Genomic DNA, 15,677 nt, shown 5'->3' on the forward strand with positions numbered 1-15,677 from the left:
CAGTAGGAAACATCTTTAATTACCCTAGCATCATTTTGGCAGCTGATCAAAAGAATCCAAGAACTTTCCAATATACAGTGTAAAAAAGAATATTCTCATTGGAAGTACCCAACCATTTATAGCATGCTTCAGATTAAGTAGCATGTTTTTAATATTGATTCATCTCTATCTTTATAAGAGTAGCTACTAAGGGAAAATATAAATAAAGTTTTATTACTGATAGTCTTTTTTAAAAGTTATTTAAAAGCTTTTTACATTCTTAAAGAAATTAAGGACAAACAGTTATATTCTCCTTGATTTGAATTTTTCATTACTCAAAGTTACTTAGTAGCATGCCGGTTCAGAATTTAGCATAACATTAAAAGGATCATTCTATTACTCTCACTACTTAGGTGAAACTCATACAGTTTTTCAAATTTTTAAAATATGGAAGATGCATTTAGGCAAATGTTATATATTTCCATTCCGACTGATAGTTCTCAGTTACTGTTCCAGAGATTTGTGCCAATTCAAAATATAAAATCAGTTTGGCCCATCGCCCAATAAATACTGCCGACTAAAAAGTTATCAGCATTTGAAAATTGAACATCCACTTCCCAGAAGTGAACACCTGGGAAGACAGATTCTAACAGTAAAACAGTCTGACAGCAAATAATTTAAATATTTTTTTCTTCCGTGGACCCAGATCAATGGATGCTTAAGGTATCAATGGAGTAACGAAACCTGAAGTAGCGGATAAACTCTTATGACTACATGTTACAATATAAGCTATTTAAACCCTGTGATCAAGACACAATATTTAACTCTAATTTTACCTAAATATATTTTTAAGTTAAAGTCCATTAGTTTAAGCTAAAATATATTTTCTTCATCTTGCACAGTATCATTAGCAGTTTAATGTGTCCACTTCTAAGAGAAACTTTTTTAAATCTATTGAAGTTGCAATTAAAATTTTCCACTTTTTTTCCAAAAGTTGAAGTCTTCTGGTTACATTATTAGTTTAGCAAATTTTTAAAAGATAGGATTTATGTAAAACCAAAAGTCATGGCTAGATTACCTTGTAAAAGGATAACATACATGAAAAGGAAATGTAAAACACTGAATTTATAAGATTTAGTAAACCTGTGCAAATTTTCTAAGATACTTCCTATCTTTTGTGATAAACTGTGTTTATTTCTAAACTGCTTATTTTGCATTTGGCTCCTTTTAAACTACATCCAAGTTGACTTTTTTAATGCATAAAAAAAAGCACCATTTTATTCTACATTTCAGAGAAAAATCTGTCTCCCAGTACTTACTTTTCAAATTATATTATTTTTTAAAGTAAGTTTTAGTGTAATAACCTACAAAGATAAATGAACCCATATACCCCTAAGAACACTAAAGTTAGGGCTAACTCTCTTGGGAGGCAGGAGTACCTCATTCTTTCTTTTGATCAATATCAAAATGATAATGATCAAATAGGAAGGTATTTTCACAAAACTCAAATCAGAATACTGACTTGAGAATACTCTTGGTATTTTAAAATTCTACAGATAAACTTTGTCTGGGCAGGTTCAAAGCTGTCACGGCATCATCCTGAGCAGAACAGTTTTCTGCAGGCAAGGCATATCTATTAAAAACATGACCTGTGACAAAAATCAATGTGCTAATCTCAAAACAAATGACAGTATCAAACGCATAAAACAGAGATAACCTAAGATAAAATGTCCTCAAACTCAGACTAGCTTGACAGATTTAGAAGGAGGGGTAGAGTCGGGATGTTGCTGATTCTTACTGTTTTAACCCAGGAACTGGAACATCCAAGTATCCAAATAAATTAATAGCATGAGAAAAAGATCACAGTGTGAAATTTGGAGTGGGAAAGAAAAGACAACCAAGAGCAAAATGTCCCAAACTCAACTAACCCATTTCACCGTTGTTTTATTTAATAAGGCGCTCAAGTTTAGAAATAGAAATTCCTCTCTTCCGTATATGCTGTCTAATAAAGCCCAAAGGGGAATAAAACCAACCAATATAATGAGGCTTACTTTTAACACCATCACAACTGCAAAGCTTGCTCTATTTGTCTTGTCAGCTCTAATAAAAGACATTTCCCCTGGCAGGATGGCTTCTCTTTCTCTTTTTCTAATAGTGGTAAGTGGCATGTCAAAGAAGAAATAACTTCCCATCCCACCACCCACCTCCATGAGACTTTTTTTCTTAACCAAACTTTCAGGAATGTCTCCACTTTTGCCAGGCGATGCAATTAGGACTTGGGCTATCTGGGTGTGACTATCTTTCCTGGGGTAGGAAGGCGAAGAGAACTCTTTCTTCTTTCGGCAACCAGTGGACCGCTTGTGGGGAAATCTGCCTATCTTCATCTGAGCTGACATTACTTCAAGTGGGGAATGCACCCCCCTTACACCCCACCCAGCCAAAGCCTGCTAAACGTTTGAAGGCGAGAGGACCTCGGAGAGGGCCACCGGGAGGTAGAAAGTATTAGAAGCTCCCTCCGGACCCCTCTCCCCAGGCGCGCTGGGCGCGAAGCAACCAAACTCTCCCTTCGGTCTCCTGTCTCTCTCCTCCCAACTTCCCCTCCTGCCCAGAGAAAAACCTGAGATTTTAGGCATAATCGATGCTATTTCCCTGATGGGCAGGCACCGAAACCAGCCCACAGCTGGAAGCTGGACTCGGTCCTAGAGAAGCTGAGCAATGTGGGACCAGCGGAGCCGAATGCTTGCCCACAGGCCCGGGAGAAAGCAGAGATCGGAGCTGTTTTGGATCTGGAGCGCTCCTTCCGGCACTCTGGACAACCCCCACCCCAACCCCACTTTCAGGGTCGGTGAACAAGGGATGTCTGCGGGTGGCCGTGGTCCGGCAGGCGCGCTAGGGCGGCCCCGGGCGCCCACCTCTAGCCTTCCGCGTACACGGCGGGCTTCGGGGACCGCCGCAAAACGGTTCCAGGTAACCGCGCGTGTTCCTCTGTCTGCACACCGCCAGGCCACGGACGAAGAGCTCCCACTCCAAGCTAGGCCAAATCCAGCAGCTCTCTCCGCACACATGACGTAACCCGACATTAGATCAAACTTTCTAGCACCTTGAGCCCACCCAGGGGTGGAGGAGGTGGGAGAATTTTCTCCACTGCCAAGAGCGTCGGGCCCAGACTGACCCACCCGCCGGATGATTTGCTCGCAGTTAAAGAGGAAAATAACCTAAAGCTTCCGATTCCCAGCCCCCTCCATCCCCCAGCCCGTGCGCTCTCTGAGCGCACCGAGAAAAGAGAAGATTAAAATGAAAAAACAAAAAACAAAAAAACAAAACTTCGGGGATGTTTTGTGGGTTCTCCCTGCAGTACCTGCGCGCCCACGCTGCAGGCGGGAGCTCCTGGCGGTGCGCATCCGGGGCTCCCGGTGCCCAAGCCCTGCGCTGGTATCGGGATGCTGGCCAGCCTGCCCGGGAGGGGAAGCGGGAAAGTCTCCACTACCCGGCTCCCGCCTTTTCCGAGTCTCCTCGCTCTCTGCAGAGGCAGCCGGTCTAGGCAGACCCAGGGGCGCCCGGCCTCTCCACGGTGGTTTAACAAAGAGGGGCGCGTCGGGAGCGCTTCCCGCGGGCGCCTAGAAAGCCATCAGCGCCCGGGCGACGCAGTCTCCGAGGGTGCGCGCTCCTTCGGCAGGGCCCCGAGGCCCGGGTAGCCCCGGCTCTTCGCCTTCTAGTTATTGCCTTACCTGGGGTTGCTGCTGTTCCAGTAGACGGCGTAGCGGTCGGCGACGGCCTTGGAGCCCGGGTCCTGGCTGAACACACACATCCAGAGCACCAGAAACATCAGCGTCAACATCTCCACGTGCAACATCACGCCTGGCCAGCGGCGGAGCCCGGGACGCGCCACTCGCGGGAGAGAGCAGGGATCCGGAGGGTGGGAGGGGCAGAGCGAGAGCAAGAGAGCGGGAGCCAAATAAATATGAATAAATAACAATGAAGAGGGGCGATAAAAGAAAGAGGCACACACCAAGCTGGGGAGGGAGGGGAGAGAGAGAAGAATAGAAGACAGTGGAGTGGAGGGGCCAAAGACAAACTCGCACCCCCTCTGGAGGGTTCAGAAAGAAAAAAGAAATCACAAGATGGAGAGAAGCGTGCGTGTGGTGGCGGCAACGAAGGCGGGGGAAGGGGTGCCAAGCTGTGTCTCGGGCGGCGGCGGCAGGCGGGTCACCCCGGGAGAAGGAGGTGTGCGCCCGGCCGGGCGGTGGTGGCAGCGCGAGTCAGGGCAGGCGGCGGCGCACGCTGCACAGTCACCGGGAGCTGCGCGCCGCGGCCGCGGGGAGACATACACTGGCCCGCCGGGCCCGGCTCAGCTTTGGCGCCGCGAGCTGAGGACGGCTCCGCCGCCGCCCAGGGCCCTCGCACTGCGCCCCGCTTCGCTCCAAGTTACTTTGGCGGCCGGTGGGAAACTGCAGGATGGCTCCTTGTGGATGGGGGTGGGGGGGCTTTGCGCCTGTGGCCCCAGGAGTCTGAAAACCCTCTTCCACCGCCTCTTCTGTGCCTTAACTGGGCAACCCCTGGGAATCTTGGAGGAGTCGTAGGTGCTGCGAATTCGGGGCGGTGAACCGAGAAGGGTGGGGATCCGGAGCCACAAACCCAGCCCCGCCGGCGTCCTGGAACTGGTTAAGCGGCAACTAAGCTGGTGAGGAGCGGTCTTGCCTCACAAACCTCAAAGAAAAGTTTGGGTCTTCGCGTCTTCCGGCAGGTTCTCCGGCGTATTCGGACTGCGGCGGCAGCAGCGGCGGGAGACAACACCGCAGGCGCTGGCGGAGCCTCGGGGATTTCTCGCTTTTCTACGCCGGGTGTGAGTGCACCAGAGTGAATGAAGAGCAGAGGTTACGAACCAGCCAGCCAGGTGGAGCTGGGATGCCCAAACCTGCAGGACGACGCCAACCCAACAGCTCCGCTGGAGAGCGGGAGGGGAAACAATCACTTTCAAATGAATCCGTCCAACTCCTGGATGGGCTGATGTCAGTCTCCGATCGCCTTCCAGGAGCAAGATTGCGCCCCCAGACGCGGTGCCAAGAGCCCCGAATGAGCTCTCAGAAGTGTCCCTGCGACTCCAGCGGGTTCGGCCCCGAGCCCAGCAACTTGTAGAGACGCATCAATCAGTTGTGGAGAGAGAGAGAGAAAAGAGAGAGAGAGCGCGCACGAGAGAGTGGCACCTCCCCGATGACTACATCAGAAAACCTTTCCGATCCTCCCGCAGCTGCTCCCCTTTCCCTCCTTGGGCACAGCAGCAACAAGAGGTGAAAACCAACCAAATCCTAAAACCCCTACCAGGAGGGAAAATAAACTTGAGTGCAGCAGCAGCAGCAGCCCGAGCAGCCCAGGAGGGATTGAAACGACTGGCGAGAAGTGGAAAAGGGTAAAAGTCAGTTTTGCAAACGAGAAAAAAAAAAAAGAGACAGAAAAAATGCTTTATGGGAAAATTCTCCTCGGGCACGCCCCCTCGTTAATGACCTGCGTGTAAAGCCGACAGCAGCAGCAACCCAGCAGCAGCCGCCGCGCGAGAGCGCGAGGCTGCGCGCGTGAACGTGGGCCGCACGGCGGGAGTAGGGGCGTGTAATGCAGGGCGCGGGGCTGGCAGGCAACGCGAGTGCGGGTGTGAGCTCTGGACAGAGCAGGGGGAGGCGCCGCCAGCCCGAGCCCAGCACTGCTTGCGCCTCAGCCCGGGTCATGTGGGCTGCTCCCGTCTCCCCAACCCCCCGCCCGTGCAGTTTACTTGGGAAGGGGGGTGCCGGGAGCAGCCAGTCATGGAACGGCCTGCCGTTTGCTTACGGATCGGGGTTTTTTCCTCTCTCTTTACTCCAACCCGATTGGTTTGTTCCACGAGAAAGAGGCGTTTTCCTAATCTCCTCCTTTCCTCACGCCTCCTACCCCCTCTTCGGCACCACCTTCCAGAAACCTGACTAATTGAATTACTGGGAGTGCCGAGGCGCCCTCTCCTCCGCCGGAACCCAGCAGTCGCTCGTAACCCTTTGGATGCTGAATTCCGTCTGGGCTGGCAATGATATGACATCTTTTTACCTGAGTGGGGTCTTTCAATTACGAAGGAACCGGTTCCCACCCTGTAGCGCGAGAGCCGAAATCTTTTCCTGGGCCCCTCAGGTAACATGAAGCCCCAGCAGACGGGCTGGCAGAAAGCCTCAATGAATATGTGTTCTTATAAATTTCTGCCCTGTTCTTCACAACGCGCACTGCCCGTGCTGGGTTATCTGGAAACCCGAGCATCTCCCCTGTGGCTTTCAACTCTGCTCTTCCTACCGGGGATGTAAGTGTTCATGAACAGGAAGCAAGACTTTCCTTTAAAGTGATGCTCCGAAAACATTTTTTTTTTCATAGAGAAAAATCACAGTGTAGAATGATTACCATTCAGTGTGAACCTTAAGCAGGGAGGAATGAATGAGGCCTGGGCGCCCAACAGAAATACACTACACCCTTTCCATTTCAACCCCGAGGTTGGTTCGCTACCCACTCCCCAAAGAGTAAATGCTTTGAACGAAGCTGTTTATGGGAAGAAACCTAACTCAGGGAAGCCGAGGAATGAGATCCTTTATTATTGGAAAAGGCCTCGCATTCCGGGACTTCCAGAGCACGTTGCAGCACTTTGGCCCCCGGCTGCAACCGAGGCGCGATTGCCTGACAGCGAGGCGGTCCCAGCGCCCCGGGACGCGTCACCTGTCTTCCAGTACCCAGGAGCCTAGCCAGGCACCCGGCACAGCCGGGACACAAACCCTGGAGACTCACTCTCGCGGGCCTCTACGGGCTCGGGCCTGTGTGTTATTATTCTCTCTTGCTCGCTAGGGAGTTTGCTGCCTCAGTGGGAAAGGGCTGATCTCAAGACAGAAAGAAGTTTAGTTTCGCTTCCAAACTTGCCTCTTCTCCCCTTTACTTATTAGCCCAATAAAATCAAATATCACGTTCTCTGTCCTGCGCTTTCCAATCCTGGAGCTCGGGATTTCCAGGCGCTTCGGAACTGTTTGGAAGCGTCCAGACGCCCTCCAGTGGTGGGCCTGCAGTCCGCAGCCAGTGGGGGTATTGCCTGCAGCTCAGACCAGCGGGATGGAGTTTGAGGGATAATCTGGGATCATGATCTATAAAGACTTGAGCGGAAAGAAACAGTTAACAGAGGCGTGGAATTACCTAGATGTATGGGCCCTTGCCTAAAAATTGAGTAGTTTCTCAATTACAGAAGTGTTTCTCATCTGAAGAGATCCTGAAATTGTCCTATGATAGTAACTCTTCTCTTTGTGACTGGGTATAAATTGCTATCTCTGTAATTATAGACTCCACTACAGACCACCCTAACAAACCAACCACCTTCCTAATTTAAAAAAAAAAAAAGTAAACTCAGCATATTAGCACAAATGCTTCTCTACCATCAGTATAGTTCACAAAATTCCAACAGTGAGAAAGAATTGGGAAAACAAACAAGAGAACTAAAGGATAAACTTATTTTCAAATCAAATTTTCATTTAAAAAGTTATTTACTTTTCCCTCCTGGTCTGTAATCTTGTTGGTGTTCAAGTTCTTGGCCTATTTTAGTATGCGTTTGTTTTTTTCTGTTGCAGGAAGAATGCATGTATTTCTTCCCTCAGCCCTTTTGATAGTAGCTCTAATGGGTGCTCATATGACTGAGGATGTTTTGCAGGAAATATTCTGGACCCTTTTAAAGGACATCTGTATCTTTCGGAAGAAGAGAATTCACGACTTCTGTCTTGGGGAAAATGCTGAGCATCATCAGAGTCTTTTTAGTCAGGGAAATATCAGGTATCAGGGAGTTAGCACACTGGCTTCCTGTGGCTTCAAAGCCAAAAGAAGTGAAGAAAAAGAAATTACCGCCACTTATTTCCCATCTGAAAACACATACTGTAACCAAAATTGATATGTGAAAATTGAACATATCAAAAGAACATGGACATCCTAATATTTTAAATATCTCTAATTTATTTAAACTCTGGAGAGTCCCATTTTAAACAAACAAAAAAATTAAACATTATGGCTTTAAAATGATTCAAGCAGTTTAGTTTCACTTCCAAACTTGCCTCTATTGGATTGGATATTGGAATTAGCAACTGCTGAGAACATAACTCAAATGTCTGTGTGAAGTGATTCATAAATCTAAATCAAATGCCTTCTTCTGGGATTGTACACCTACTACCGTGTTTCCCTGAAAATAAGACCTAGCCAGACAATCAGCTCTAATGCGTCTTTTGGAGCAAAAATTAATGTAAGACCCAGTCTTATTTTACTATAAGACCGGGTCTTTAGTATAATATAATATAATATAATATAATATAATATAATATAATATAATATAATATAATATAATATAACATAATATAACATAACATAACACAACACAACACAACACAACACAACATAATATAATATAATATACCTGGCCTTACTTTACTATAAGACCGGGTCTTATAGTAATTTTTGCTCCAAAAGATGCATTAGAGCTGACTATCCGGCTAGGTCTTATTTTTGGGGAAACACAGTATGTAACTACTGCTATTGTAATAACTAAGCAGCAAAATGATAGAACATAGAGTTTGAAAAGAAATTACTAACTGTGGTCTTATTGCTAGTAATGTGACTTTGTCGCTTCAGGAAACTATTCAAGTGATTTGAATTTATACAAATCAGCATTATATAAAATAATTAAATTATGATTAGCCCAGTGTCCCACAGCCAAAGACCTTTAAGCTGGCCTTTAAAGGATAAGTATTATGTTGGTGCAAAAGTAATTGCGGTTTAAAAGGTTAAGAACAATTGCAAAAACCACACTTTTTTTTTTTTTTTAATTGGGGAAGGGGAACAGTGTGTACTTCCAGGACTTTTTTCCAAGTCAAGTTGTTGTCCTTTCAGTCTTAGATGTGGAGGGCGCAGCTGAACTCCAGGTCCAGTTGCCGTTGCTAGTTGCGTGGGGCACAGCCTACCATCCCTTGCGGGACTCCAGGAATCGAACTGGCAACCTTGTGGTTGAGAAGACACACTCCAACCAACTGAGCCATCCGGGAGTTCAGCTCAAGGTGCCGTGTTCAATTTTAGTTGCAGGGGGCACTGCCCACCATCCCTTGCGGGACTCCAGGAAGTGAACTGGCAATCTTGTGGTTGAGAGCCCACTGGCCCATGTGGGAATCGAACCAGCAGCCTTCAGAGTTAGGAGCATGGAGCTCTAACCACCTGAGCCACCGGGCTGGCCTGACAATTACTTTTGCACCAACCTTGCATTTTGCCAAGTGAAGAAGGAGGCTCAGGTATGACAGAAAGAAAACATCAAGAAGCTAAAAACATTGAAAGAATACAAGTGCAGGGAGTGTTTAAATACTTGGAGTTTCACAAGACTGAAACAGGGCTATAGGGAGCTGAGGCCTGAAAAGTCAGCTGAGAATGGACTGCAAATGGGCTTAACTGCATTCTAAAAGTGTTTGGATTTAAAATGACAGGCAACCTAGTGCACTGGTGGTTTTAAAACAAATGACATTGAAGCAATAATCATTATGCTTCAAATTAAAACACAAATAGGAAATGTATTTATTTATTTATTCATTTATAATTTGGGGGGCCTTGATCTAGATCGATGTTCCAACCTTGGCTATGAATTAGACTCACCGAGGGAACTTTTTAGAAAAGAACAATACCAGTGCCCCACTCCCTGTTTCAGTTGGTTATGGGAGGGGACCTGGGATCTGTAATTTTTAAAAGCTTCCCAGGGAATTCTAATGAGCACAGAGGATTGAGAATCACTGATCCAGGTAATTTATTTTTACCTTAACTACTTCAATATTTCAGGCAAAAAAAAGTAAGTTCTGTACTTATTTGTCTGGAGAAATGTTCCAGCTAACCATCAAAGTAAGAATGTTGATACTTTAGAGATCTGAATTTTATGATCCTCTCTATTAAAATGAAGTAATACTTTAAAAATAATTCTCATATGGCACAAAATAGAATACCATCCCCAAGATGTGGTTGCAGGGGCAAAGTTTACTTTTAAGTATTGGTTAATCTTCCTTTTTGGACTAGTTTGAACTTCCTTTTGGCATTAGCTGTCACCAGATAGAAGTGGAGTTCTACTGCGTCAAGTGTCCAGACAAATAAATAAGCTAGTAAATCAAACCCCACAATCCACAGACTAAGCAGCTCTTGTTTAATATGGAAGTTAAGTGGAAATGGATACCCAGAAGAGATAACAAAGGAAATAAACTCAAAAGCAAAGATTAAAGAAATAATAATTGACACAAAACTATGCAACAGACAACTAATTTAATGGTGTTCAAGCTAACCCTGCTATCATTCTAGAACACTGATAATTCATTCTGAAGCCCCAAGAAACCTAGGTTCAATCACCAGTTACCCAGATGTCCTGCCCACAGACTGAAGTTATTTAATGAAACCTTCTCACCTATTCACCCCTTTTATAAGAGGTTTCTCAGAATCTTTAGAAATATCTCTTTGCTATCTTTCTCTCCTTTGGAATGCTCCTTCTCTATTTCTGATCTAGCTGTCTCTTCTGTGTACAACCTAAAAGAGAGAAACAGGAGAAGAAAAAGAAGAAAAACAAACAAACAAAAAAGCCCTCCACTAAATAGAGTAAGTTCCATGTCTCTACGTTGTCTTCTGATCTTCAACTTCCATCATGAATTTTCCACTTTTACTCATTCTCCCTTTACTTTCCTGGTGCTTCCTGGAGTTTGGTTTCACAGTATCTCTTCTCTTGAATTCTGTAGATAAGTAGAAAGATTTTTATAAGTTGCTGCAATATTCTGAAAGAGGCATTTAAAAAATTTTTGAACTAACCATGTATTTGTTGTTTTGCCCATTTCAAAACACAGTTTAAATAAAACCTGCATAGCAAGCTTTTGAAACATACTGGAGTTTGGGCTGTCATTGTGATAAGCAACTAACCACATAACTAGGCACATAGGTAAGTATATGTTATGTTTCTGTGTATTACAAATGTGTATGTGCTTAAGTGTAATTTTAAAGGAAGCAAACAAGAACTAGTTGATTCAACTAAATTCCACATCACTTTTCATATCAAGACTTTGGTCTGTATACCATAGAGTTATATGGCCAGTTTTCCCATAAAGCTGAAATTGGTAGATGATTTTATTCCCATAAAAAATTTTCATGTCGTTTTTAAATATTTTAACATGTGTGTTTAGTTTTTACTGCTCTGTATTTCCCCTCTTCAAATTTTTAAACATAAATCATCAAAGAAAATTTATTTGCATAGTACAAATCTAAGTGATCAACTAGCATACTCTATACTGTCAGTATGCGGTCCTAAAATGTTCTTTGTGAATTATTAAACACTACAATCCTTACTTAAAAGAATATACATCACCTTGAATGCATTATTAGCAAAAAATTAAAATTTTGTATTTATGTTTTATTACAATGGCAATCATGGACATCTATAGCATACCTTTATTGAAATAAAAATAAAACTAGCCTTTTCAGAAATAAGGTTAATTTATACTTTTTATCATATTCAAACTAATAATTAGGATTTTTCCCCCCACCAGCTCCATTAACCACCACCCAAAAAGCACATAAATATGTATTTTTGTATTCTTTTGTCTGCTTAGAGACCAAAAAAAAACTAAAACTTCTTTTATTTCACTGATCACACACACACACACACACACACACACACACGTGAGTGTGTGTGTGTGTGTGTGTGTGTGTGTGAGCATATAGAGAGATAGAGAAAAACAGAGAACTTATTTTCAATCAATTTCACCCAAGATATTCATCAATTTCTGGGAAAATTCTATTTAAAGATGAATAGAGGATATAATCCTTAGTCAGTGAGCGTGATTTCATGAAATAGGAAATACTGTTTCTAAGCCCCATTTTAGCTTTGGCTTTACTTTTGTCCCCCAGATCTAAACTAAGCAAAATGTAGAATTACGTCAAACTGAAAAATTATTTCCTCAAATTATGTGCATTTCTTTTCAGATAAATGCCTCCTTTAGGGGAATTTGGATCCCGGTATTTTGGAGTGTGGGTTTTTCTTTTTTTTGGTTTTGTTTTTCAGTTCTCTCTCTCTCTCTCTCTCCATTTAATTTAATTTGGCCACAGTAGAGATGATCTTTTAAAATATACTATAAATTTTTCAAGGAAAAGTGTCCTCTTATTGCAGATTTATAACTCAAGTCTGAAACTTCCAAATACCTTATGCTAACATTATAAATTTTATTGTGATGCTATAAAGTTACAGTTAAAGTATAATTTTTTAAAAGCATTTCATCTTGTAGTTTGAGATAATAGTTATAAAGCTGGTCTCCTTAGAAACCACTGTAAGTCATGATCTTAGGGCTTCAGACAATAATGCAGAGGATTCGTGGCCCAAACTTTTTTAACATAAGAAATATTTTACTGAATTGTGTCTTTCTAAACTCAAGAGGAGAAAAGTGTGCTCTTAAAATGACTATCTTTTAATCAGAGATTATCACTCTCCATTTCCTTTTTTTTTTTTTTGGCCTATGATGTATACTAAATTGAATAGGATTTATTGGTTCAGCTAGATTCTGAATTGCTCTCTTTTCTTTTGGATTAAAAGAGTGCATTTCTTAGCCTTTTTTTTTTATTGAAATCCATCAGGATCTTTTATGTGGACTATCTAGTATTCTGCACACCTCCAATGCTTAATAAATATTACATTACAATATTAGCATAATAATAAATCATCTTAAAGTACTACATGGGTTATTAAGTGAGATCCTATTCAGTTTAAGCCAAGACATCAAAAAGTTTTATTTTCTCTACATGCATACAAAGTAATTTTAAAACTCCCTTTCCATGAAATGTCCTTGTATCCATAAGATGTCTACATATTACAAAGTGAAATAGTGAAGTGTGTATCTTCCAGTTAGTGTATTTCATTTGTTCAATTTATTCTGGGACCTGAATTTGCCATTTTAGTAAGAGGAAATTTAAAATTGGGCAGACAAAAATGGAAATAGCACCATTTGTCACATATATGCCCCTTTCCCAATGGCAATTCTAAAATCTTTATACAAAATGACCAGGCCAGCAGCTAGGTAGTGTTTCTTGCCTTTAAGAAGTTCTGCTTTGCTGTGATTGGTTATGTCACATAGACCTAGACTAATAACCACTGAAAACACAAGGATTTTCTGTACAGTTTCAGAAACAAAACTAAAGTAAAAAATATTCGGTTAATACAACCTCATCCTAATTCGTTGCTTTGAGGGAGGTCCTAGTTTGAAACTGTCAATCAAGGTAAAAGACAAAAACATTTTTCCTCCAAAAGTAGTGTTCAGATATTGTACATTTTATCTACCAATATGTGAATCAAATAGGATAAAAATGATGCATCATGTGTGGTAGATAGCAAAATGGCCAAAATTCTTCCTGCCTTGCAGTGTACTTTTGCATTTAGCCCCTCCCATCAATTGATGGAGTCAATTTTCACTCTTTGAATATGAACTGACCTTGTGACTTGCTTTGGCTAACAGGATGTGGCAGAAGCAATGCTATGCCAATTCGGAGCCATGCGTCAAGAGACTTTGGAGATTGTGCTCTTTCTCTAGGAACACTGCCCAATTGCCGTGTGGACAAGCTGAAGCTACCCTTCTGATTGATGAGAGACATGTAGCCCTTTCACCCCCATTGTCTGCACCAATCCCCAGAAGCAGAGCTGCCTAGCTGACTGGCAACTGCCCGCAGATGCATGCATGAGAAATTTCCAGCAAGACTAGAAGAATTACATAGCTGAACCCAGCCTAAATTGCCAACTTACCGAATCCTGTGCTGAATAAATGGTTCTTGTTTTGAGCCACACTTTGGGGTGGTCTGTTACACAGCAATAGATAACAGATATATCTTCTTCTTAAATTACTGGAAATAAAATTTTGGATATTATTCAGCTGAAATAAGTGTTATTCTTTCACAATTTTGATTTCCATTACTGAGTTACTTGGTGTTAAATCCATAATTGGCAATCATAACTTTCTGAATATTTCTAATAGGAACGTTTGTTTCTGCTACTTTGTAAATTTCATAGGCAGTCTTTTTTCCACAACAAATACTTTATATAGAATCCAGAATGAACATAATTAACATTCAGGCCCTTCTGATCCTCTTAGGATAATGTCATTTGGTTTGAAGAGCAATCCAGAGCAGATGATTTATCCAGAAGTAATTCTTCTTCTAAAGTGGTGCCCAGTGAGAAAAATGAAAAGGTAAAATCAAAGGAAGCTATGTTTAGCTTCATTTCAAATCTCCACATCACTTACTACTATTGATTTAACATCATGGCACCTCCATATTTCAGCAGGAAGCTCTGCCACAAGACAGAACTGTAGTGACCCTGTAAGGGTCATCTTGCTGTCAGACTCAAATTACAACATCTCTGCTCTTGGCTGACAGCCATGGCAGGACAGGGGATGTACAGCTCCCTTTCCGTAGATGGAATAGATGTGTTTCTAGGAAGTGAGATATAAAGTGAAATCTTATATATCAGGTCTTATCTTCCTATAATTTAAAGTTCTAAAATGGGAGGAGGGTTTTGTCAAGGTCTCTTATGTACTCTCCCTCTAAGTCTGTTTACTGGCCCAAATTTCCAATGTGTGCCATCTAGGAGGAGACAATGCACAAACTCAGTTGTCTTTTCGGCATATATCGCATTCTCTTCAGCTCTGAAGAAACTGAACCATTGGCCACCCTCCTTCTTGACTTTCTTATCTTTTGGTGTTTGTTACTCCCACATTTTCAGAGTTCCCTTCTTTTATTTCCAACTAGTTTCTTCTGGCTGCTCGACTATGACTCACAGCCCAGTGCCAGGCACACAGTGAACACTTTAAAGTATTTGTGGAGTGAATATCCATCCCATAAATATAGGTGTTTTTCTTTAGCCCTCGTTTCCTTCTTCACTAACATGAACTTGAGCATTCACACACTCATACAGTCCCTTTGCGGATGTCTCCCAACATCAGACCCACATTCCCAGCCGTCTCATTGACTTATCCACGTGACTGTACTTGGACACCTCAAAACCATCAAGCCCCAAAAGTGCATCTATTCACCTAACAGACCCAGACACCCCCTTCCCAGCACTACTGTTCTCTAGGTAATGCTCTCCAAGGTCAGGATAAAGTCCCCATCAGTTCCCAAACGACAACTTCTAGCTGACAGATTTGATACAGCAGAGGACTCCATATTCGGTTAAGGAATGTAAAAATTAGTGTCCTGATTTTTGTATTTCTATATCAAGTTATTTCCTAACTGGGCTCAGCCACTCACTCTTAACTCTGTTCAATATATACTTGGTATTCTAATATATACTCCATGCAGAATGGCGTATATATGGCTGGTGTGAGCTATTCCAGAGGGAAACTTGATGTTACCCTCCACCACTTAAATGGCTTCCCATACCTCTCAAAATAAATATAAAATTCTCCACATGGCTACCAAGCCCTGCATGAGCTGATCTCTGCCTTCCCCTCATCTTGTAGAATCCTCCCCACACTCACGAACACCAGCCACTCTGGTCTTCTCCCATGTCCTCAAAGAAGCAACGCATCTTCCTGCCTCCCATCTTTGCTTCTGCTGTTCCCTCTGCCTGAAACACTTAGGGTCCCACCTGTTTAACTTATATTCATCCTTCAAATCTCAGCTCA

At 42.9% G+C, this 15,677-nt stretch overlaps 1 protein-coding gene and 2 long non-coding RNA genes across 5 annotated transcripts in view; 1 reads left to right on the plus strand and 2 right to left on the minus strand.

The window, feature by feature from the left end:
• EFNA5 (ephrin A5) overlaps positions 1–5,620 on the minus strand; it is a 270,324-nt gene extending 264,704 nt beyond the window's left edge. For both annotated transcript variants that reach the window (XM_019727981.3, XM_019727980.3), the window contains exon 1: positions 3,708–5,620. In XM_019727981.3, coding sequence (XP_019583540.1) covers positions 3,708–3,832 — 125 coding nt within the window. In that variant the 5' untranslated portion in view covers positions 3,833–5,620. The remainder of the gene's footprint in view (positions 1–3,707) is intronic.
• A 189-nt stretch (positions 5,621–5,809) lies between these two features.
• LOC141570678 (uncharacterized) lies at positions 5,810–13,805 on the plus strand. 2 transcript variants are annotated; one of them, XR_016020705.1, is made up of 3 exons: positions 5,810–7,170; positions 10,863–10,954; positions 13,515–13,805. It is a non-coding gene; the product is annotated as an uncharacterized LOC141570678 (long non-coding RNA). The 2 variants fall into 2 exon arrangements; XR_012494977.2 differs by having other exon boundaries at positions 5,810–6,292.
• Positions 8,428–15,677, minus strand: part of LOC141570399 (uncharacterized) — a 77,655-nt gene continuing 70,405 nt past the window's right edge. Inside the window, exons 3-4 of the long non-coding RNA XR_016020706.1 lie at positions 13,799–13,896; positions 8,428–10,751 (exon numbers count right to left, since the gene is read on the minus strand). This is a non-coding gene — a long non-coding RNA (uncharacterized LOC141570399). The remainder of the gene's footprint in view (positions 10,752–13,798; positions 13,897–15,677) is intronic.

Source organism: Rhinolophus sinicus, chromosome 3 (assembly GCF_057876585.1).
Source record: "Rhinolophus sinicus isolate RSI-liver-muscle chromosome 3, RSI-T2T, whole genome shotgun sequence".
Lineage (NCBI taxonomy): Eukaryota > Metazoa > Chordata > Mammalia > Chiroptera > Rhinolophidae > Rhinolophus > Rhinolophus sinicus.